This window comes from Podarcis muralis, chromosome 10, assembly GCF_964188315.1.
Source record: "Podarcis muralis chromosome 10, rPodMur119.hap1.1, whole genome shotgun sequence".
Classification (NCBI taxonomy): Eukaryota; Metazoa; Chordata; class Lepidosauria; order Squamata; family Lacertidae; genus Podarcis; species Podarcis muralis.
In genome coordinates this window covers 8915761-8940248 of record NC_135664.1, presented here as the reverse complement: position 1 = coordinate 8940248, position 24488 = coordinate 8915761, and the positions used below count along the sequence as shown (strand labels likewise).

Here is a 24488-nt window from a genome sequence, read left to right as displayed (position 1 = left end):
AGGGCCTTCTGGCGGTTCCCTCATTGCGAGAAGTGAGGTTACAGGGAACCAGGCAGAGGGCCTTCTTGGTAGTGGCACCCGCCCTGTGGAACGCCCTCCCACCAGATGTCAAAGAGAAAAACAACTACCAGACTTTTGGAAGACGTCTGAAGGCAGCCCTGTTTAGGGAAGCTTTTAATGTTTAATAGGTTATTGTATTTTAGTGTTTTGTTGGAAGCTGCCCAGAGTGGCTGGGAAAATGCAGCCAGCTAGGCGGGGTATAAATGATAAATTATTATTATTATTATTATTATTATTATTATTATTATTATTATTATACCCCAGCCATCTGACTGGGTTGCCCCAGCCACTCTAGAAGGCTTCCAATATATATAAAAACATAATAAAACATTTTTATAAAGCTTCCCTATACAGGGCTGCCTTCAGATGTCTTCTAAAGTTACTTGTATCTCGCATTACTCCAAATGCTGGGGTGAAAATTGGTAGAGATTCTATATCTTTCACATAGTACAAGCCCCACTCCCAACATGCTTAAATCATGTATGGCCTTGAACACACATGCAGAGACGAGAGAGGGGGGAAACGCAATGTTCTGTGTGGATGTTAAATCAGACGGGATGAGAACTTCGGCCATTGTCTAATTCTACCCCAGCTCCTCAAGCCTTTTGATTACACCTTTATCTGCCCCCCCCCCTTAATAATATTTCTGGTTTCTATTCCTTATTTAACTGCTGGAGAAAAGCTGCCTCTGCCTTTGCTCCTTCCAAGAGCTCCGGGGAGGCCTTGACGGTCCCTGAGGGGAAGACGGACGCAGAGGAGTCCGGCCTTCATGCCCCATTCACTCCTGGGGGGCTCATTGCAAGAGCCAGTTGCCTTCCTGCAAGGCCTAACTAGAAGGGTGGTTTTTAAAATATAAAATAAATAGATCATCCGTAGGCCGCTCTGTTTTATTCGGAGAGAAAATGAACTGGGTTGGTGGCTCTCGGTGAGTGCAGCCGAAAGGGCCTCATAACTGCTTGCAGCAGAAATGAAGGCCTCTGACCTCAGGCAAAGGTTTTGTGAAAGAATTGCTGCAAGACAGCTGGGAGCATATTAAGTTCCTCAAATGCAGATTTGCAAATGTAGATTTCCTTAAATCATTATGTTACGCTTCCTCAAATGTAGGTTTTGGTTTCTTTAAATCGTTACATTACACTTACTGTGGTTCTGAGGGCTGTAGGGCCACCAAAGCAGTACCACAATAGATAAACAACGAAGCGTTTATTTTTGCAAAGGGAGGGCTTTGAATTTTTGCCTGCTGTTTGAGGAGAAGATGGCAGCCATGTTGGAACTGATCCGTGCAGCTCAGGTGCAAAAGGACAGCATCGCTCCCTATTCATTAGAACACTTGATTTTTAAAAGTGCTTTCCAATGAGCGTTGCGTTCAAAAAGTTGTACTGTTTAGAATTCACAATCGGGCATTTGAGGATGACAGAAGCGGATGTGCCCAAGATGGCAAATTAATTCCATGACCCAATTTTCCCAGAACCTCCATCTTTGTGGTCCTAGAACCACACAGGCCTTGACTAAGGCCTAGTTTTCATTCAGGTGATAAAAGCTGCCTCAGGGCTTCTCCGCTTCAGGTCAAGGCTCACATGACTGAGGGTGAAGAGAGAGAGAGAGATAAAGAGTAATATTATAATTGTGGTAGAAGTTTTTGCTACAAACATATTCCTGCATTGTCGGGGGTTGGGCTAGATGACCCGCAGGGTCCCTTCCAATTCTTCTGTGATTCTATGTAGAGGCATCTGTATTCTGGGAATAGGTAATAATTACTATTTTCACCACACTTCAACCATGTGGTAGGCTGCCCTCCGCATATAACTCCACACACCAATGCACTTTTTTGTTGTAAGAAATGCTTCTTTATACGTGCATTGGAAAGACTCAAAGTATAAACATGTTTGACTTTCTTATGTTTGGAATGTTTCTCCAAATATGCATTCCTTCTGCATCCAGGACTGGATATTGGGAAGAAGACCCTTGTCACATTGATTTTTCATGTCAGGGATTAAAAAAAAATTTTTTTTTAAAGAATAATTATTGACTCAGATGAGGCCCTAGGATTAGACAAATCCACAGAGGATAAGACTAGCAATGGCTATGTTCTGCCTCCACTGTTGAAATGTAAAGTTGCTGGGAATCACAAGTAGGCAGAGCACTGTTGTGCTCAAGTCCTTTGATCAAAATGTAGAATTTAAGGATTTATCTTTATTTTATTGGTTTTCCTCCAGTGGAGAGAAGTCTATTACTGGCTAGTTGGCTTTAAAACTTTGAATTAACAGGCATTTAAGAACTGAAGCATTCAATTGATTAGTGCAGATTTGCTTTAGCTGATGACCTGGTAAATAGAAGAGTATTAAACATGCAGTATGTAAATGTCTCCTAAATGTCTGCAATCATTTATTATTTCTGTATATTACTAATGTCATTACAAATTCACGTTTCTTTTAAATCTTTCAAGTAAAAGAATCATGCTCACCAAGGAGAAAAGAAAGCAGAAGGTAAGGGGGAATTACACTGAATTAGGAGGCAGGTGCAAATGTGATTTCTGCTTGCCAGAAATAAACAACAGAGAAGAGAGTATTTGCATCATTCAAGTCTGGAAACAGATTAATTTTTCCAGAGAGGTAGATGTGATATTATGAAGCCATTCACAGTGCTCAAACACTCCAATTTTTCTGCTTGTAGACAGAAATGTCCTGTGATTGGAAATGAGGAATTAAAAACCCATGCAAGTCAGCCATTCCCAAATCACGTTTTTTCGGTTCATATTGTCAGTGTCCTTTTCAAGGTTTTACTTTCAGGCTGAATTCTTTCACAACTGCTAACTCTTCTCTTTTGCTGCCAATGGCACTAGCTGTTTTGAGGATCTTGGTGGAATGATCGAGGGAAAGTTCCTTTTTTAAAAAAAAAAAGGCAGTTTGTAATTGTTTGTCACCTTGAGCCTTGAGGTGGGATATATGTATGACTAAGGGCCTGTTTATTTAGCAAGGAAGTGTACATTGTTATGACATTTTCCTGTCATTCTTAATATAATAGGACTTTTTCGAAAAAGAAAAGCTTAAATCAAAGATGAAGCTGTTGGGAATTTCTCCCCTTAAAAGCTCAGCTGTCAGCTTAGATCTCCTCAATCTGTGTGTTGTTAATCAGATATCTACCAAGAAAGATTGTTCTGGTGAGTTTAACTGCCAACTTAATTGTCAAAGTTTTACCATTTAAAGCATGACCGTAAGAAAAATGTGGCTAAGTTCTCCAACATTCACTCCATTAAAATTACTCCTACTTCATCAGATCTGAACCACAACCGTTTTGTGTTCATTGAATGTCTTGCTAACTAAAAATGAAAACAGAATGCTGAAAAAGTTGTAACCTACAATGAACATCTCAACAATAATGAATACTGTATAGCACTGTTTAAAAAGTGTTTTGGTCCTGCACTCTTACCAAAACATTGGATGTCCCTCTTTAATTCACTCAAAGGACTGTTAATATTTTGAGTACTTTCATTACAGAAAATGTTCGAAAAGCAGTTCATGTGGATATTAACAGAGGAGTAAAATTTCCGCTGAGAAGGCACAATGTAGAACTTCCTGAGTCACCACAATGTAGACAGTCCAAACCATACCAAGATGACACTGAGCACAGGTACATCCCAATATAATTTTCTAAACTGTAATATTTTGATTCATTGTATCTGTCTACCAGGGACGCGGGTGGCGCTGTGGGTAAAAGCCTCAGCGCCTAGGGCTTGACGATCGAAAGGTCGGCGGTTCGAATCCCCGCGGCGGGGTGCGCTCCCGTTGCTCGGTCCCAGCGCCTGCCAACCTAGCAGTTCGAAAGCACCTCCGGGTGCAAGTAGATAAATAGGGACTGCTTTCTAGCGGGAAGGTAAACGGCATTTCCGTGTGCTGCGCTGGCTCGCCAGATGCAGCTTTGTCACGCTGGCCACGTGACCCAGAAGTGTCTCCGGACAGCGCTTGCCCCCGGCCTATAGAGTGAGATGGGCGCACAACCCCAGAGTCTGTCAAGACTGGCCCGTACGGGCAGGGGTACCTTTACCTTTACCTTTTATCTGTCTACCTACCGACATACCTACCTACCTACCTATCATAGACTACATTGGCATGCAGGTGCAGCTATGTGAAGAGTTATAGGTTCTAGCTGAAATGAAGACATCCCGGGCAAATATTTTAATAATATCTGCACATCACAGATTCCTAGCTCTTTTTCTTATATGTGTCACAATCTCTCTCACATTAAAGTGAAAATGTAAGTAGCCTATAAGAATGCTATGGAATTTTCTGATCCCTTATGAAAATCAATAGCCATGAGATGCTACCATTTCTTTCTGGAGTCAGAGGATCCCAACAAGACAGGCTGAGAAAAGTTTTAACATTGTGAAAGAATGGGAGGCAGGGCTTGGTGTGGTTGACAGTGGTTGCATACAGCTTGAGCTCCCGCTTTAAACCGATTAATAGATCTTCCTGTTGGTATAAAACAGTGTGAATGTTTTTTACATTTAAAAGAGGTGTTCCATGTAGAGATGTGTTTGGGAGCCATCACAGCAGAAAGCCCTCTTTAGTGTCCCTAGTAAAGCTATTGGGCTCAGAATCAACATTATTTATTCAAATAATAAAACATGACTTATTTATTTGGGCTCTGCATAATAAAGTGACACACCTCGTTATCTTTTGCTTGGCTTGGCCTTTTGGTGTTATGATTACTATCCTTTGTTCTCCATTTGACAAAGTGGAGTCTGGGACATGCAAGTTTATGCCAGAATATACAAGTTAGCTTTGACTCAAGGTCCTTGAGGAGACCACAGCCTCCTTTTGCCGCTATACACCTGACGTTCGTCACCAAGGCCATGTGTAGAGAGGCATAGGATTACATTGTAAGAGTTTTAATTTTGCCCGAGTGGGCATCAAGAAAACCTAAGAATACCAAATGCCTTCTACTTAGTCTGATAAAGATGCAAATCTCAATACCTCTGAAAATATGAAAAAATGTCCTCAAACAATAACACCTTGGAGGTCCCAGGCCTCAAGGAGGTTAGACTGGCCTCGACCAGCTCTGGCCCCGGCCTGGTGGAACGCTCTGCCGCAAGAGACCAGGGCCCTGCGGGATTTGACATCTTTCCGCAAAGCCTGCAAGACGGAGCTGTTCCGCCAGGCCTTTGGCTGGGGTCCAGTCTGACTCCTTCTTCTTCTTCTTTTTATAAGACCCTGTAGGTAAGTAGTCTCCCTAGCCCTTTCCACTGGCTCATATAAGACGAGCACAAACATTTGGGCCTGGCGAGCACTCAATACTCCCAACCCCTATAGTTATAATCCGTGGGTTGACATCTGATTTTATTCTGCTCCTTGATTTTTAGCTGTATTTTAATCAATTGTTTGATTTATGTTTTTAATGTATCATATAATTTGATGTTAGCCGCCCTGAGCCGGTCCTGGCCAGGGAGGACATGGTATAAATATATTATTATTATTATTATTATTATTATTATTATTATTATTATTATTATTAAATTTCCTTGTCATAATAGGATACAACAGGAGGTATTAGAAAACAGAAGAAAATATCTATCAGAAAAGCAGAACATTCAGTCCCAGGTAAGCTATGCTTATACCATGCCTATCAAGCTTTTTCTGTTATACTCAGTTGTGTCACTGTTGGCTCTATGTTAGTTGCAGCATAATATTTTGCATCCCCCAAATGGCTCTTGCTACAATTCCTGTGAGATCTTGTACAATAAAAGTTTGTGCCCTAGTGATTTACATTTATTACATAGTTTTGGTTAATAGTTGCCTTTCCCAATATAGTGTTAGTGGTGGCATATAAACCCATAATCAATCATCAAAATACTATTTTAAAATAAGATTCCTAAGCATAAGTAAATCAGCGTATGCTAGTAGAAAGTCTCAAGGTTCATTTGATTGTCTGTCAGGGGAAAAAACAGATTTCCCAGGGTTTTAGAAGTTAAGCAAGTGTCCAAGGACATACTGCATCTGCTACAAAGTGTTCTTATATAATCTGTTGACAGTGCCTACAGTCTTCTCAGCCAGCAAATACTATGTGTGAAGAACCTTGGTTTTCAAAGGCTGCCTGCAGGCAAAGGAATTTCAGTAACCCAGATGTAGACACAGCTTCTGGTCTATATTTCCAGCAGTTGAATAGGTAGGGACAGGCTTTATATTGCAAATAAAATATAATGCAGAGTGGATTTTTATCCACTTAAAAATAGAATGGCTTCTGAAGTGCATAATTATATTACTTTTTGGCTTTTTGCATCTTGTGCTAAGATATTACTGTACTGGGCTTCCCGTGCTTTTTGTTTTTCATATACAGAGAATTCAGTTCTTTGTTGTTCTGAGAATTCAGATTCTAGAGTTGTTTTCACAACATATATTGTGGTATTGCTGGAGCTTTGTGCAGACATTGGAGGCTAGGCATGGTGAGCATATCAGAATCACGTTTCCCCTCACACACAACTCCAGTCCTAGCATCACATGATGGATTGTCATATTTGCAGAGGGAGCTACGCTCATAGAGCCCATTGACCGGCAGGGTGCAGCCGCCCAATCTATACATTCTAATTTTGTCATGTACAGATTGCATGGCTGGGGCCTTGGCATTTTTGACTACAAACTTAGGCCCATATGCAAAAGGATGATCCAGTATAAGATCATTACAACGTGGGTGGGTAGGCACATCAGATAAGCAACCAAACATCACAGTTGTGATCCCTGCACCATGCATATCAAACATCTACAGGACGCTTCGGTTTAATGTAGATTTCTTCTGCCACTTCTTGCATTAATCACTGTGCTTAATTTATGAATTTGCTTATGACGAAAGAGGATCAGAACGCTCTCATAAATTACATAAACAGAACAGGGAACAAAGCCAAATGGACTATTGAAATGACACAGCGTGACAATTATTAGCTTCTTTTGCCTCATTAAACCACACTTGCACAAATAGGATCGTAGACAACTGATGCTCTCAGCAAACACACTGCCTATTTTTAACAATACATTTAAAATGTATTGTTAGGTATGGCATGATAGCATTCTGAGAGGGATTATGGATCCGAACATGCTTTCAGAATTCTATCACAGTATACATGATAGCCCATTAGGTGTTGCATATTGCTAACATCTTTCCCTGTGCTTTTCATGCAAAAGTGCTTTATGCCTCTCCTCCTGCTACTGGCAAGTTTACTGCAGTGGAGCTGCAGTGACATACAGTGGTTGAACTAGTTAGTCACAACTGCTTAAAATAAGATGTTTCATACGATTCTGAAAAAGACTAAAACAAGGTCCCAGTTTCTCTTCATAATCGAGATATAACATGCTTAAAGTATCTGGAATTCAAAAAAATTGGGTAATTTCAAAGAGAGAGAGAGAGAAAGAGAGATCATATTGAAGTGAAGAACATGCATGTTTATACTAGTAATATAATATTTCAGCAGATTATATGTTGCTTAGCTGTTTAACTGCTCACCTTTTCATTTCCCCCACCCCATCCCCACAAAGTCCAGACTATAGTAACCCACTTGGCAAGTCTCCCAAGGTCAGTGATGACACAAATTTCAGAAGCCTTCGCAATGAAGAGCCATTGTTTGGGTTTTTGAATAACATATTAGAGGCTACCGCTGGTGAAAGCTCTCGACCCATTGCAGCTTTCTTTGAAGAGGAGAAACAGCAGTTTCCGACTGCTCCTTCTTCCGATTCCAGCCATTCTTTCGGTAACAAAAGCATCATCGACCAGCTGTTTACTGATTCAGCTAATGCAAATGAAATATCCAGAATGCCTAGTCCTTATGATATGGAAGAAATGCACCAGATGTCAAGTTGTGCTCACAGGTGCCCTGCTGAAAGAGACCTCAGAGGCATTTTCACAGCTCCAGATCAGATTCTCTTCCCAAACAGCCAGAGCTTAAATGCAAGCACCCAGGAGTCCATTAATCAGCCAAGAGATTACTGTATTCAAGAACGAAAGCCTGTAATGTTTTCTGAACAGCAAGAGAATGCTAAAAACTTTGGAAATATGGGTAAATGTCTGTGATGGAAAAAGTAATTACAGTGTAGAGGCCTTCTCATATTTAAGGAGCCCAATAATACAATTAGCAAAATGTCCTTTTGTTAATATAAGTGCTTCATATGAGGGTCTATATATCAAAGGGACCTCTTGAGATCCTATATATTGAAAGGGATACACATAGATGCACTGCACTCACCATAGGGTCCTATTGGTAGAGACAATGTCTCTTACACACTGCTTTCTTTTTCTCCATGTAAGGGAATGTCAGGGACACTGGTGGCGCTGTGGGTTAAACCACAGGGCCTAGGACTTGCCGATCAGAAGGTTGGCGATTCGAATCCCCGCAACGGGGTGAGCTCCCATTGCTTGGTCCTGCCAACCTAGCAGTTCAAAAGCACGTCAAAGTGCAAGTAGATAAATAGGTACCACTCTGGCGGGAAGGTAAACAGCATTTCCGTGCGCTGCTCTGGTTTGCCAGAAGCAGCTTAGTCATGCTGGCCACATGACCCGGAAGCTGTCTGTGAACAAACGCCGGCTCCATCGGCCAATAAAGCGAGATGAGTGCCGCAACCCCAGAGTCGGTCACGACTGGACCTAATGGTCAGGGGTCCCTTTACCCTTTACCTTTAAGGGAATGGCAGCCATTCAATTGCCTGGGAGAAATTTGAGGGAAGGATTGGGTGCTGAAGCTGCATCTTACTAGGCCCAGAATCCTAACTGAGAAACAATATTTGCTTTCTCTCTAATGTATTTGCACTGCATCCGACTTAACTTTATCCCATATTATTGCATGGATTCCATCAAGAAAGAGGACAGAGCCAACATCTATGCAAAGCCCCACTTATCACTGCTGGTTATCTGGTTGCATTTAGAATTAGATAACAGAGAGACATATTGACCCAGAATTCTATGTGTGTATATGAAGCTTCTATACAAGTGGGGATTCCCATTCATTTCCATGAAGGAAGTCAGTGAGCGAATGGATTCCCATTAAAATTAATGAAAAAATTGTTCCAGGGAAAGTGTTCATCACACCTAAAACACATCATAACATATATGTGTGGTGCATACTTGGTTGTTGGTTTTTTTAAAATAGCTTTAATAAATGGTTATTATGGACGTATCTGAAGTTATATTTTATAACTTTTTTATTTTCAGTGGGATTTGAAAGCCAAAAGAGAAATATCAAAGTATCAGACAGCATGCAAAATCGCTTAGAGAAAAGGTAAGTCTTTGAAGCATCTGTGCTTCATTTAACCCAGGGGTCGGCACGGTTTACCTCGCCTGGGCCAATTCACTCCCATGGAGATCACTCCATGGGCCGGATTGCATCTGCGCAGACGCGATTTCTGGCACCGCGGAAGTGAGTCCCTGCTCTGTGCCGGTTTAGCGCAACGCGCGGGGACTCACTGAGCATGCGGCTCGGTTCGGGGGTGACTCATCAGCCATTTAAACGACCCCTGTGGGCCGCTTGTGGCCCATGGGCTGCAGGTTGTCGGTCCCCAATTTAATCTTTAAAGTAGTGATATGGTGCCTAGTGCATATATGCAAGTATTTCTGTTGTGACAATCTCTATAGCACTCTAGCTCTACAGTTTCAGTGTCCAATTCAATGCATTTTTAAAGGCCACTTGATAAAGCCACCGTGGCCAGAAAATAGTTTTATGATCCGCATCTGTCAGCTTGCACACCACAGGTTAGCGGTAACCAACATGGTCCCCTCCATATCTGGTGGACTACAAGCACCATAATCATTGACTCTTGGCCATGCTGCCTGGGACCGATGGAAGCTGAAGTCTGACAATGTCTGGAGGGCAACGTGTTGGTTACCCCTGCCAAAGTCTGAGGTAAAGGATATAATCCATGATAGCAGTTAATTAGTGATAGCTGCTGTTCAGCAAAGTATCATAGATGTTTACGTACTTACTGCAGTTTCTCAAAGTAAGTCACTGTGCAGTTGCCCTGAGGCCTAAGAGTTTTTAATTGATCTGCATCCTCCCATTGGAATGACAAAAGGACATACCAGCACATCACACGGAAGGTTAGGCTGGTGTTTGTGTTACATCAGAAGATCCCATGCTACCACTCCATTTCGGGTTGCAAGATACCTCACACTCCTTCCCCAACTTTGTTTCCTAACAAAAATGGTTGTGTTGGGAAATACAGCGATACCTGTTGAATGTTTAGCAGTTATTATTGAGCAAGGAAACCTACTGCCTATTGTATGCAGTTATTTTTGAACAAGGCTGAATGTCAGGGAACTGACATCGGAGCCAGAGGCGGAGGCAAGGCTCCCAAGCTATGCTGGAGAAGGGCCCAGCAGGGAGAGAGGCAGCTCATCAGCTGGGGAAGGAAATGAACGTAACACCAGGGATAAAGGGGGGCAGATGGGAGAATCGGCGAGGGGGCTCCAGGACTCCTTGCCGGAGACCAGCGAGGAGAGCACGGGTCCTCCGCTACCCACACCCTCTCTGCGCAGAAGACTTCCGCGCAGAGAGAGTAGGAGGAGACTTGGAGTCAAACAGCTTTTATGCTGGAAAAGGTTTAAGAAACGCCCACTGATGGATTCTGCTAGCGACTGAAACAGCCACGAAGTGAAGGGCTGTCCAGACAGAAAAGGCTTAACCAGGCACACTAGCTAGGAGTGGCGGCAACTTACGCACGAGCAACCCCTATAATCATTACACTGAGCATATGCCTTATTTTAGAATTACAGTCTTTGGCCCCATTAGGCTAATGTTTTAAATGATAATGCATCTTATTCCTCTTCTACTGTTACAGTGTGGCATAGAACAGGCGCTTTCAGATCAGGAGTTCAGTGTTAGATCTTCACTATTCAAAAGGGTATAAACTATTCAGTTAACACTATAAATAGTTTAATTATAGCTACCATAACATACCAAAACACCACTAGCAATGTTAGTTTTAGTTTGGTGATCAGGGACTGAAACTGCGATGAAAGTGACTCCCCTCTCCCGATATTTTGCAGCAGGAAGGCTGGATGGGCAGAACATAATCTGAGTAACTTGCAGATATTTGGACTTGAACAGGTAAAAGCTCTGTATGATTTGCATTGTATGTAAAGGGAAGCAGCTCGAGTAGAATATGGCATGTTTTCAGTGCTACTTATGATCTGAACATAGAATTATTTTATGCCGTGTGCCCTCTGGTGCTGAAACCTGGCATCTTGAGCACTTTTCTCATTATATGAGGAAAGGAAGTCTCTTCCAACGAGCTTAGGTTGGGCTCTTGACTATTCCTTAATTGCCTGACTATTGGTTGGTGGGGTACACCAAATTGCAGGCAAAATTCTTTAGGGGTATGTTTTGAAGAGTAAATCTTCAAAAACGCTCCAGGTTAGCAGTGCTACTTAGAGGAGCACGACTCACATTTGTTTCAAACACTGCATTTCATGCCACTGTACTGAGAGTTTGTGCAAAGAGACACATCATGATGCGAACTAAACTGGGAATCAGAATCGATTGTGGGTAGAGCTGAGGAGAATGCAATAAAGGAAGGAGGGACAAAGTGATGGAATATTACAGCTGAGAATGTAGATGGCAATACAGTGGTACCTCGGGTTAAGTACTTAATTCGTTCCGAAGGTCCGTTCTTAACCTGAAACTGTACTTAACCTGAAGCACCACTTTAGCTAATGGGGCCTCCTGCTGCCGCCGTGCCACCGGAGCATGATTTCTGTTCTCATCCTGAAGCAAAGTTCTTAACCCGAGGTACTATTTCTGGGTTAGCAGAGTCTGTAACCTGAAGCGTATGTAACCTGAAGCGTATGTAACCCGAGGTACCACTGTATAGGTAGCAGGCAAGCAGGTAGATACTATGGAACTCCAGGACAGGATAGCATCATGCAGGTTGTTCCCCCACCTGACATCCACCATGCCTCTGTGGGCATGGTGAACAGAGTAACTCGCTGTAGGGTTTCCATTTTTGTTGGCCAACCCACATTCGTTGTCACATCTAGATCAGCCTATAGAATCAGCCCTTAAGAACTCAGTGGGAGCAAAAGGCTGAGGAGTGAACAAGAGAGATCAGTATTTCCTATGCTGGGATAGCTCACTCGGTAGAGCATGAGACTCTTAATCTCACAGTCATGGGTTTGGGCTCCACGTTGGGCAAAATATTTTTGCATTGCAGGGGTTGGATTTGATGGCCCCCATGGGCACTTCCAACTATATGATTCCATGGCAGCTCTTTGCTCCTTCTTTTCTAGCTCTGCTATAACGTCAAAACAATTATTAAAGTTAGTATAATTTGAAATTAGTATGACAAATGCCATTATTAGTATGTGTAGCTTTTACTTGGGTTACCTTGTAGTGGAATGTTGATTTTTTTTTTCAAGTATAAAATTGACAGCCTTTTCTATAGATTACCTGATATGGCAAGCATCAAGACCTTGACATTTTAGTTGTTTTCTCAAACTCAGTATGACAAAATGTTAGGTTCTGTATAGAGAATGGCATTAGTATGTTGGCAACTGACTTGTTTTTGAGAGTATGATTCAGCTGTTAAGGGGGAGTTAATTATGAAGTGGGAAACTATTACTAACCCAAAGAGGACTGGCTAATTGCCACTCATCACTCCTGTGGAAAGTGGGCAAATTCCCAAGGATTTATATCAGATATGAAGGTTGTGATGAGGAGAAACAGTATTTGATTTTCCTGAAGTGTTTTATAAATTAATTTGTCTGTTTTATTTATTCATTAAATCTATATCGCACCCTTCCTCCCAAAGGGGCCCATGCTTTCTAGGTCATCTTTCAGGGTTACCCCTTCTAAGCCAGCTTCCAACATATTGAAACAAAGCGCATTACAAGAACAAAAGCAGTGTAAAACACCACATGGCTCATCTCAAATGTGTGTGACAGGAGCCTATGTGCTGCACATGATACACTCGAGTGTTACCCTTCCTTATCAGTTCAGCGCTTATTTCTCTTGTGTGTGTGTGATTGTGATAATGGAAAAGCTGAAATATTAGAGACTGTTCTCATTCTGCAGTGGTCCAGTTGCCTGCCGTTCCCCCAAACTGCTCTCAGCAAATCTGAGGGCCACACCCCTAGAGTACATATGGAGAAAAGAGCTGGATCACTGTAGCAGCAGAACTTGGGAAGATCAAATCAACTTGGTTCAGGCAGTGGAGCTGCACAGATGAAGGGCGAGATGATTCTCGTAATCATACTCTCCATTTTTAATAGCATCAGATGTTGAATAAACCCATTTGTCTCATCTGGTGGTGAAAAGATAACTTACCTGGTTCAGACCAGGACAGAGGAACGGCCTAGAATGATGGAGATGCAGGAGAAAATTCACCAGACTTGCCAATGGCAGCACTCAAGAGGATGGGGGAACAAACTCCTGCAAAGAAGAGCCTCACTTTCCCCATTTCATTTCAGCAAGCTGTGTTTGTGCATGAATGAGAAGCTACAGCGCTTTTGTCTCAGGGTGCAATCTGGGGGATGCCTATAGTCCTCTACAAACAGTAGTTGTAGCAATAACAATGAAGCACAACTCCCCATCTGCAGCTTCAGGTGAGGGAAGGTCCTTAGGTCAACTTGGCTTGATAGGTGTCGCCTTTTACTCGTCCTTCCCACCAGACTTAGCAATAGCAGAAATTGTGAAGCCTATGGAGAAAATGTAGCAGGCCTGGTTCCTTATACTGAATGACCTCTTCTATGCAGAGTCAGTGTTGTGCAGCAGTCCCATGAGTGAATATCTACACATTGTCAAGTCATTTAGCAAAGGTCCAGTGGTCCAGTTGCTATGAAGACAGATAATGACCTAGTAATCTTTAATTATGTAAAAGGCAAGTTATGTCCATTTTCCTGGGTTAACTTCGAAGCTTATGGTTTGAGCTCATGGTAGAAATAGGAGAATGTGAGCTGCTTCGTGCAATATTATTGGAATGACTGGTCAACAATTTATGGGATTTGCCTGAAACAGAATTGAGGAACCCAAAGTAAAATGTACAGTAAATGAAGTTAGGCTAACATCATCTTTAATTTTCTTTAAAAAACCAACAACCTGAGAAAGGAAGCCTGCAGTTACTATGATCAGCATTCAAAGCATGGAAAACAAAAAGGTTAGTACTAATTTCAGATTCCTTAGTTTTCTTAATGGTCAAGAAGAACAGAACACATGTTCTTTAAGTCTGAGTTTCTCACCTAATGAGTTGTTATGTAGCTTTAACTCTTCTTAAATAGGTAAACCACTGGGTGGAAAAAGCCTATGAGGGTGAGGAGGGAGAATCTATGGTGGAAGATATCCCCCAGTCCAAAGCCATATGGGGCTCTTGACAACAGAGCAAAATGGGTGGTCTTTAATTCCCCCCCCCCACTGTCCCTTGCCACTTAGTCATTTTCATCTTTTAAAAAATGTTTCCCTCCCATTGGTTCTAAAAGATGGGGAAATTAGACAACATTCTTTTCGAAAAGTTTGTTAGTGCTTAGAATTTTGAGATATATATTGTTTCAGATGAAGAATCTCAGCTAAGCAACCAGTCACCTAGTTATTCTCCAAACCGAACAGAGAGCTATGCCACTACTACATCTGCTGAGGTAAAGTGAGGCAAATATTGCCATAACGTGAGTTTACACAAGCTTATCCAAGTGTCTGGGAATAAGCGGGGGTGCCAATGGTTTTTTGTTTTGTTTTAGCCCAGTAGAGTGTATATATTTATGAGCAGGGTTGAATGCAGCAGGGTCACATAAACATCAAAAACCATTCCTATATGACATTAACTAGAACGGTGATTCACTGGACCCAGATGTGCACGATTAAACTGATAATTCTGTTTCAGCAGTCTGAAGAGGAAGAGCAGGATGGAAGAGCATTGTCTTACTTTGAGAACTCTTTTGCAAGAAATGATGGCAATCCACCTCCAGTTTCAGGAAATCAAAAGCTGCAGTGCAGTTGCCAGTCAATGGCCATGTATTCCATTTTCCTCGACAAGAAAACAACTGACATTCACCCCCAGGCAAAACCAGCCAGGCCCCTGAAGAAAGATATGTTGCGCAGAGCTCAAACACACAGATCATGTGAAAAGAAGCATGCTAATTTCAAGGCGCAGCTCAACGCTTGGTCGCAAACAGAGACACGTGCTGAAGAAATAGAAAAATCTGACGCAGCCGTGCAATGCAATATAATGCAGGCTTGCAGCTGTAATAACGTGCCATCCTCTGTCCATAGTGCTGAAATCACCACTTCCGCCAGCAAGGTAGAGACCACTGGAGGGCAGAACATTCCTGCAGATGAATGCTGAAGCGCTGCTCTGAGAAGCATCCATTCGTTGAGAGTTAAGAGTTTGTCTCTTGAAACAGTACATGGCAAAATGAACTTAGGCATTCTGGATTACAGTAATAAAGGGGAGGCGTGTGATTAAATAAATAAGTCATATCAAATCAATCTATATGCTTATTAGCTGTTTCATAAATATGGGAGTTTTGACCGATTTATTCTTTTTAAAGAACATGGAAACACATATTTGTCCTGCTCAGACACAGTTAAATCCCTTGGCCATGATCAAACATAGGCTTAAATGTACACTACAGTGATTGTAACAGGCTTAAGCATGGTTAATTTAGTGTTAATTGGAGCCAGTTTAAATAAGGTGTGTTGCGTTGGGTGGCGACCTCTTTTGCACAGCTGTTTGCTCCTCCCCCCCAAAAAAAATTCAGTATATCCTTCTGTAGTATACACAACTGATAAGAACATATGGTAAAAGAAATGTCTCTATTTTAATTCTGCCTTTTTCTTCCCGAAGGCAATGGACCAATTCAGAGGTAACAAGTTGCTTGGACAAACCATGGTTTGTTGGTAGATGAACAAGCTTGAACAAGCCCTCCTCTACCCCATCCCTCAACCTCCTCCATGTGTGCTCAGCTGCAGAAGAAACTTACAGGTTCCTTAAACCATATTTGCCTGTGATCTCCAAACTGGAGAACTGTGGTTTAAGCACTGACTACAACCAGAATTAGTTTGCAGTGCTGGTTGGGGGACAGCACTTAAAACACAGTTTCTGGGTATATATTCAAAAACTGTGTTTTATAAAACTGTGTTTCCTCTGCAGCTGACTGTGCAAAAGGAAGAGGAATGGAAAGGGACAGGATAGGGCAAGCTTGTTGCTTCTTCATGTGCCAAGAAAGTGATGGCTTGGAAAAGGCCCCTTACATCTGAATAGGATCGTGGAAAAGGGAGTCTTTATATAGAACCAATTGTTTCCACCTCTGTTGTCAACACACACAATACTCTTTTCATTATCTGCATTAGAAATTGCTGAACAGCAACATGGGAATTCATTGTGCAATTAGAACTGTTAACCAAAGTTACTTCATTGTAATCTGCTATTGCATAAACATTATGAATGGTAGTATATAAAATAAAAAAACATATTCCAAAACATCATTTCTCAGCTGTTTAACTTAATTTAACCACTATTGGCTTTTACTTTGTTTGGATGATTTTCTTGAGCCTGAAAGGTTGATATTTACTCTTATTTTATTCAGTAGCTATGTGATCTGCAATCTGAAATAAAATTGTTTTCTTTTACTCTCTGTTCTTTGAAACGTAACTCTGCTAAGACACCCAAATCCTCTATTGGCTGCTGACTGTATTCCCTGCTTCAGAACGGCCACATCAGTGTCAGTCATCCCTGACAAGCTGTGGCTGAACAGAACCTCCACTTTTATTTTAAACTCTGGCCTTCTGATTATTTCCCACGATCCCATTTTGTTAGGAAATGTTTTGGGTCAGAAGAGAGACATTAACTGTTGTTCTTTCAGTACTGCAAGAAAGGCAGGGATTATCTGAAGGTTAATATGCTGTGCCTTTTCCCTTCTCCGTGAGCATTGTTGAAAGATTTGCTGACCCTGCTTCAGCTGGGTCCTTCTGGTAGCACGTTCTCATTCAGGAGACGTTGTCATGTAAAAGGGGTGTGTGTGTGTGTGTGTGTGTGTGTGTTCTCTGGCATTCAAACTGTGTCTTAAAGCACCAGAAGCAGATCCACACATAAAACAACAACAATAACAACAATTTTCCTTGACAGGCAACACACAAACCAGTAGACTTTGGCCAAGTAGGAGTTTGTACTGCAGAACGCTCCAGGGTGCTATAATTCCTACATGATTAAAACCTGAAAGAGCTTTTAGAATCTACAGCAACCTGCTGGCAGAGGAAGAATCCAGAACAAAGACACAAGACTATTTTCTTTACTTGGTCCTTTCCATCTTCTGCAGGCAAGCTTTAAGTGTCCATTCTGGGCTTACCAATCTCATCAGTCTTAGTAACTAAACTGCCTTGCACTCAACATTTTTGGGAAAGGCAATATATACAAACAGATTAGCAGAACTAGCACACGTTGTTGTTTAGTCGTTTAGTCGTGTCTGACTCTTCATGACCCCATGGACCAGAGCACGCCAGGCACTCCTGTCTTCCACTGCCTCCCGCAGTTTGGTCAAACTCATGCAGGTAGCTTCGAGAACACTGTCCAACCATCTCATCTTCTGTCGTCCCCTTCTCCTTGTGCCCTCCATCTTTCCCAACATCAGGGTCTTTCCCAGGGAGTCTTTTCTTCTCATGAGGTGGCCAAAGTATTGGAGCCTCAGCTTCAGGATCTGTCCTTCCAGTGAGCACTCAGGGCTGATTTCCTTCAGAATGGAGAGGTTTGATCTTCTTGCAGTCCATGGGACTCTCAAGAGTCTCCTCCAGCACCATAATTCAAAAGCATCAATTCTTTGGCGATCAGCCTTCTTTATGGTCCAGCTCTCACTTCCATACATCACTACTGGGAAAACCATAGCTTTAACTATACGAACCTTTGTTGGCAAGGTGATGTCTCTGCTTTTTCAGATGCTGTCTAGCACACATACAGCACCAATATTTCAACCAGTTCAAATGTCCTTTATGTAATAAAAATCAATTCAATAAACACATTTCAGCAATGCAAGCAAAAAGAAGAGTATCAATTATGCATCAGAAGAGTGTATATATTATATATAAACTGGGATGTATGTGATAACTCTAATTACTGAAGTTAAGAATACTGTTTCCAAAAGTTGTGAGCCGAAAGTCTTTCTACTAATAAACGTGCAACATTTTTGTTCTTGCCCACTTGCTGAGCTTACATGGACAAAGCCATCTCTTCAAATACAAAACTAAGGAGTGGTTTGCACTGCCTCTCTCGTCTGAGCAACCAGCAGCCTTATAATCAAGGGATTCAAGTTCCTTGTTGGAATACTTGTTTGGCTGGAGTGCCGCAAGGAAAAGGTGGGGTTTTCCGGTCCAAATGCATAGTATGGGGGCAAAGATATTCTAAGCTAGCATTTCTCAAAGTCACTGTGCCTTTGGGTGGTGAATGATAAGTAAGATAATAATAATAATAATAATAATAATAATAATAATAATGATGATGATGATGTATACCCCTATCTGGCTGAGTATCTGTCAGGTAGTTGTTTATCTCTTTGACATCTGATGGGAGGGCGTTCCACAGGGCGGGCGCCACTACCGACAAGGCCCGCTGCCTGGTTCCCTGTAACTTGGCTTCTTGCAGTGAGGGAACCGCCAGAAGGCCCTTGGTGCTGGATCTCAGTGTCCGGGCTGAACGATGGGGGTGGAGACGCACCTTCAGGTATACAGGACCGAGGCCGTTTAGGGATTTAAAGGTCAGCACCAACACTTTGAATTGTGCTCGGAAACATACTGGGAGCCAATGCAGAGCTCTCAGAACCGGTGTAATGTGGTCCTGGCGGCCACTCCCCGTCAGCCCTCTAGCTGCCGCATTCTGGGTTAATTGCAGTTTCCGGGTCACCTTCAGAGGTAGCCCCACGTAGAGCGCATTGAGGTAGTCCAAGCGAGAGATAACCAGAGCATGCACCACTCTGGCGAGACAGTCTGCGGGCAGGTAGGGTCTCAGCCTGCGTACCAGATGGAGCTGGTAAACAGCTGCCCTGGACACAGAATTAACCTGCACCTCCATGGGCAGCTGTGAGTCCAAAATGACTCCCAGGCTGCGCACCTGGTCCTTCAGGGGCACAGTTACCCCATTCAGGACCAGGGAATCCCCCACACCCACCCGCTCCCTGTCCCCCAAGAACCAGAAAATGAAGTGTTTCCCATCCTGTAAGTGCAACATGAGATGCTGTCCCTGTGTATTCTCTTCCTGCCATGCAAATGTTACAGAATACAAGGTATTCTATGGTGGCACTAGCTGAAGCTGCATAAAACAAATGCAGGAAGAGGAAAGCCTTTTTAGATCTATTGGTTGTGTATGTTTGTGCAGTCTTTGAATTCACCTCGGGGCACTGCGACATGGATTCACTGCTGTTGCTCATCCATTCTCTTCTCAGCCTCGACATAAATCAAAACACATTTTCATCAGGGCACAGTCCCCACATAGCTAAGTCATTTCAAGAGTGCTTTGGCAGTTCATCATGGAAAATATTTAGGAATGCACCCCCTTCAAGAGACAGCTGGTTTTCAGTGCATCACTGCAAAACAGTTAACAGGTTCCCCCACAGGCTCAGTCCCAAAAGAACATTTCCATTGAACGTCTCACTTGGTTGAAGGAGGGCACATAGAACATGCCCTTATAAATCACACTACCTATACTTTATAATGTATTTTAATATAAGCTATGGTGCATCAATCGCTACCTACTTTGATCTTTTCACTCTGTTGGAGTGCTTGCTAAAATAACTTGAACACTTAACGTGCAAATCATTTGAAATCCAATTTCAAAAGGCCCCATGGACTGAAGATTAGTAAACATTCTACGCTGTATTTGTCTCACCCTTGTGGGATTTAGAGGCTGGAAGACAAGATCACCCCAGAGTAACTTTCACATGAGAAACCTTTCAAGCATAGTTCTAATTAGCGCAGCTGATTTCTGATAGGAGATCATGTATCTTCATTGACCATATTTTATCATATATATATATATATATATATATATATATATATATATATATTCCTACTTTAGTCAGCGCTAAGCTATCAAGCTGGTTATATATGGGTAAGGCTAAGGCTCAAGGAAATCCTAATCACATGATCTCATTTGCATTTTGGCTGTACTATTGTAGTCATGGTTACCAGGAGCCAGAGCAAGTTTCTTAATGTGGAGGAGCATACCTGCCAAGCTGGCTTTCTGGTCATAGAAATGAATTTATCAACTAGGCACCATGAATTTATCAACTAGGCACCATGAAATTCCATATGCAGGGTAACAGCTGTTTGCCCCAGCATAAGGATACTTCACAAGAATAAATGTTTCCTTTTAGAAACCTGTGATCCTAGGCTTGTTTGTGCTGTTTGTAGTTTCAATTAGGTACCTGTTCTCTGAATTCTGCACTTCATGGTTTTAATGGAAAAACTCTTTTCATCGTTCTTCAGCTGCTTATATCTCACTATGATTTTTTTTTATAAAAAAATATTTATTTGGTTTTTCAAATTAGATTTTTACATTCACATATCCAACATACAGCATAAAGACAAGCTTCCAGAGAATACCCAGGACTTCCCCCCTCCCCTTTGTGGGTCCTATTATTAATCATTTCCTCCTGCATCTTTTATAATAATCCAAATCTTTTTTGGGGATGGAAAGAAAAGGCCAAATGGAATATGGAAAAATGGAATGATTATGTTTTTGAATACGTACAATCAGAAATATTTGCACAGATAGTGGTGGAGGATAGGTGGGGAAACAAATGCCAAAGAATCACAAATAAATGGGCTTTTTATAGGAACTGGATAGAAAGAGGGGAAGCCAACCCTAACATACAAGCTCGAATGAACAGACTGTGTACATGGATAAAGATATGAAGAAGGAAGGCCTGACGGGGCGGGGAGGGGAGGGTTGGAGTGGGGAGGGAGGGGAAAGAAAAAAAGGAGAAAAGTCAAACCGGATGGTATTTTGAATGGATTTTGTTATGTAATCCCTTTTTCAGAAACCATATATATTAATGCTATGTAGGTATGCATTGTAGTATGAATGAATTGTGTTTTGTATTCTTTGTTTATAGAATATATATAATAATGTTACATTACTAAGCAAATTTAATAAAACAGTTAAAAAATAAATAAATACAAAATAATCCAAATCTTTTACATCTCCATTATATCCAAAATTCACCATTAAACTACAAGTGTTATCCCAATCCTACTAATGATTTTAACTGTTTACAATGGTTTTTAAGGTAAATTATAAATTTTCCCTATTCCTTATTTAAATTTTGGTCTTCCTGATTTCTGACTCTTCCGGTCATTTTTGCCATTTTGGCATAATCCATCAATTTAATCTGCTATTCTTTGTCCTCTTTCCATCTCTTGGCCAATAACATCTGCACAGCTGTGGTTGCATACATAAATAGGATTTTCTGCTCTTTGGGGATTTTGATATCTCACTATGAAGTCTAATGCATTTGGTAAGGGCAAGGTCCAGTTGTGCAGATACATACACTGATTCTCCAGCAGGAAGCTATCTAACTAAATAACCATTTCCAAAACTCAATTTGCTTGCAAGAGGATTTGATTTCCAGGCTGCATTCCACACAGGCTCCTTTGTCAGCTACATCCGTCACCTCAAAAAGGGCCTTCAAACCTTTGCCAAAAAGGAGTCAGTTCCAACAGAATTAATAGTACTGCCAAGCAAATATGGCCACATGGTCCAGAATCAACATCCAACCTTTAATAGTTATTCTTTCCCAGTAATGTTTCATAAAGTGGTCCCATCACAGTTACCTTCAAAAATCCACCTGCTCATATAGAGGGCTAGCAATCTTATGAAGGGTTTTAGCATAGCCTTTCGTGCAATCCTAAGCACGTTTACTCAGGAGTAAGTCCTCCTGAGTTCAACGAGGCATTCTCCCTAGTAAGTGCGTTTAGGATTGCAGACTAAGATTGTAAATTGCTTGAGGCAGGGATTTTTGCTGTGCCGTAGACAATGCTATTTATACAACAATTATTTCAAAATGTATGCAAGACACCATTGGAGTAAAAGCGACCAGTGCTCGGTTATGTTATTCCATATTTAAATACTACTTTTGTTCGCTAGAAAGCAGTTTGAAATATGTATTACACTGGCTAATAATATTAATAATAACAATTAATAGCAAGAATTGATTTATACGCCACCCATCTGACTGGGCTGCCCCTGCCACCCTGGGCAGCCTCCAGCAAATTAAAACATCAAACGCAGTAAGACGTCAAACGTTTAAATACTTCCCTCTACAGGGTTGCCTTCAGATGCCTTCTAAAAGTCAGAGAGTTGTTTATTTCCTGGACATCTGATGGGAAGGCGTTCCACAGACCAGGCGCCACCACCGAGAAGGCCCTCTGAACATTTCCATATTCCAAGGAACTGTGATTAGCAGTGCGTCTCTGCTAGATAAATATGCTCACGTTGGATAATATGCGAAGTAGCCGTACGAACACTGTCAGAAGGGTAGACCTCAGTGACCTCATAAGGTCACCCTTGATCAATGTTTTCACCAGTGATGCACATTGCAGAGAAAAAAGGCTGATTGTCACATGGAATCTGGCGTCTGTGACCACGCTGTATGTGGCACCGCGTAACCAAAGTCACCAACCCGCTTCATTCATATTTTATTGATGCACGCCCATCCACAAGGAGACATCAACTGTAGAGCCTATATGAAGGCAACGGAAATTCCAGCTGCTGTTTCCTAGGATACCTGAGTCTGCATCCCCTTGTCCAGATTAATCTGAATTTTGTGGCAGCAGCTGCATTCTGCCGAGATGCCTGCTTGCTCACCATAAGCATATGTAAATAGCAAAAATCTAAAAAATCTTGCCGATATAGAATGTAGCCAGTGGAGCAGAATCGTTGCAGACAATCACTCTTTGGGCTCTCCATCTCCAGATCTAAAGCTTTTGCGTTTTCCCAACGAATCAGATAGGTAGTAATGATTTCTGACCCCACAGGGAAGTTTTATTTAAAAGCTATCAAGCAGGGGGCATAAGCCATCTTCCTCTCTAGCTCATAAGAAAATTGCTTACTCCGTTGCGGCTACTTTTATGTTATCTCTGACGACTCCCGTCTTTTCCAAGTAATAAGCAAGCAGCAGGTGCTGCTGACTTGTGACTTTGCTTTGATGCCACTACACAGCACACAACATACCCCCCCCCCTCCCCGGCAAATTCATTAGGCAGGATTGCGTCAAAGCACCAGGGAATAGCAGGAGGGGAAGAGGTACTCGCGCCCACGCAGAAAAAGGTTTCGCTGTCATCTTGCATCGGTGGCATTCAGGGAAGATGCAAAATCATCAAGTCTACTGCGTTTAGACTGCAGATCCGCAGGACGGGCAGTTATTATCTTTAAGTTGAGGCCTGGATCCAAAGAGCTGTGCAACCACTTTCCGCACACCCAGAAAGCTTTGGATCTCAAGTTCTTCATGCCATAGGTGTCAAGTGTCCCTTATTTGAAGGGACAGCCCCTTATTCCAGTGCCATGTCCCGCTGCTGTCCCTTATTGATGGATGTCCCTTAAATGATGTCCCTTAAATTTCAAAGGAAGCAGCTCCTCTCCCTCCCTCCCTGCCGGAGGCTCCAACTGTGTTGCTTGGCTGTGTTGCTCACCCAATAAGAAGTCTAAGAACGACTGGGGGTGGAGCTTGCATGCCTTGTGTGTGGCTAGTTAATGCAAGCTGAGGGGTTTTTTGAATGCTGGATGCCATTTTGTTGCACGTGCTGCTGCAAACTTTGCAGTGCAAAGCCAGGCTGGGGAGCCATCTTAAGTTGAGGCTGCATAGGCCTTGTGGTGCATGTGATTCAGATTCTATTCAGTTGAACCTCTGGCTACAAAGTTGGTTGGACAGTGTTCTCTAAGCTACCAGCATGAGTTTGACCAGACTGCAGGAGGACAGGAAGACTGGAGTGCCTGGAACAGGTGAGGCTGCAGGTCCCTTATTTTGGCTGCTGCTCCCTTATTTTCAAGGCTGCTGGTCCCTTATTTTCAAATCTGTAAGTTGACAGCTATGCTTCATGCAGATCTTCCTCATGGCAAACCTTGAAAAGCAGTCTGCATGGCACGACCTCCCGGCAGATCAAAATAAAAATCACCGTCATGGCCAAACCCTCAGCCTTTGGATCTCGACACTATTAAGAAGGATCGCTTCTCAGCAATATCTTCATGCAGTTTTCACATAGGTATTTTAGTTCCACTTGTGTTCACTTACGGTACGCCTTGAGAAACAAGGGGGAGGCCTAATGTTTTACCATATGACGACATTAAAACTTGCTGCCTTCTGGGTAAAGATCTGAGGATTATATGAGAAATGCCATTTCTTGTCCAAATTAGCATACACAGCTGTAGGCCTCAGATACCCATTTGCAATTTTAAAGTCTAGGTGGGTGTCTGAGTAGAGAAAACTTCCTA

At 42.2% G+C, this 24488-nt stretch overlaps 1 protein-coding gene across 1 annotated transcript; it reads left to right on the top strand.

Moving 5' to 3' along the window:
* The first annotated feature begins 584 nt into the window (after nucleotides 1-584).
* On the top strand, nucleotides 585-15359 carry REDIC1 (regulator of DNA class I crossover intermediates 1). Its single transcript, XM_077935595.1, has 12 exons — nucleotides 585-985; nucleotides 2504-2543; nucleotides 3082-3217; nucleotides 3555-3687; nucleotides 5588-5654; nucleotides 6086-6219; nucleotides 7581-8108; nucleotides 9185-9313; nucleotides 11077-11137; nucleotides 14132-14180; nucleotides 14573-14655; nucleotides 14901-15359. The coding sequence occupies exons 1-12, from the start codon at nucleotides 963-965 to the stop codon at nucleotides 15357-15359; spliced, it is 1842 nt and encodes a 613-aa protein (XP_077791721.1). The 5' UTR covers nucleotides 585-962.
* Nucleotides 15360-24488: the final 9129 nt, after the last annotated feature.

Excerpts from the sequence above, each read along its gene's own strand:
- REDIC1 (XM_077935595.1), top strand. The coding sequence starts at position 963 with ATGAACTGGGTTGGTGGCTCTCG. Across the intron at positions 986-2,503 it reads AACTGGGTTGGTGGCTCTCG|TAAAAGAATCATGCTCACCA; the intron begins GTGAGTGCAGCC and ends AAATCTTTCAAG. Across the intron at positions 3,688-5,587 it reads CAAGATGACACTGAGCACAG|GATACAACAGGAGGTATTAG; the intron begins GTACATCCCAAT and ends TTGTCATAATAG.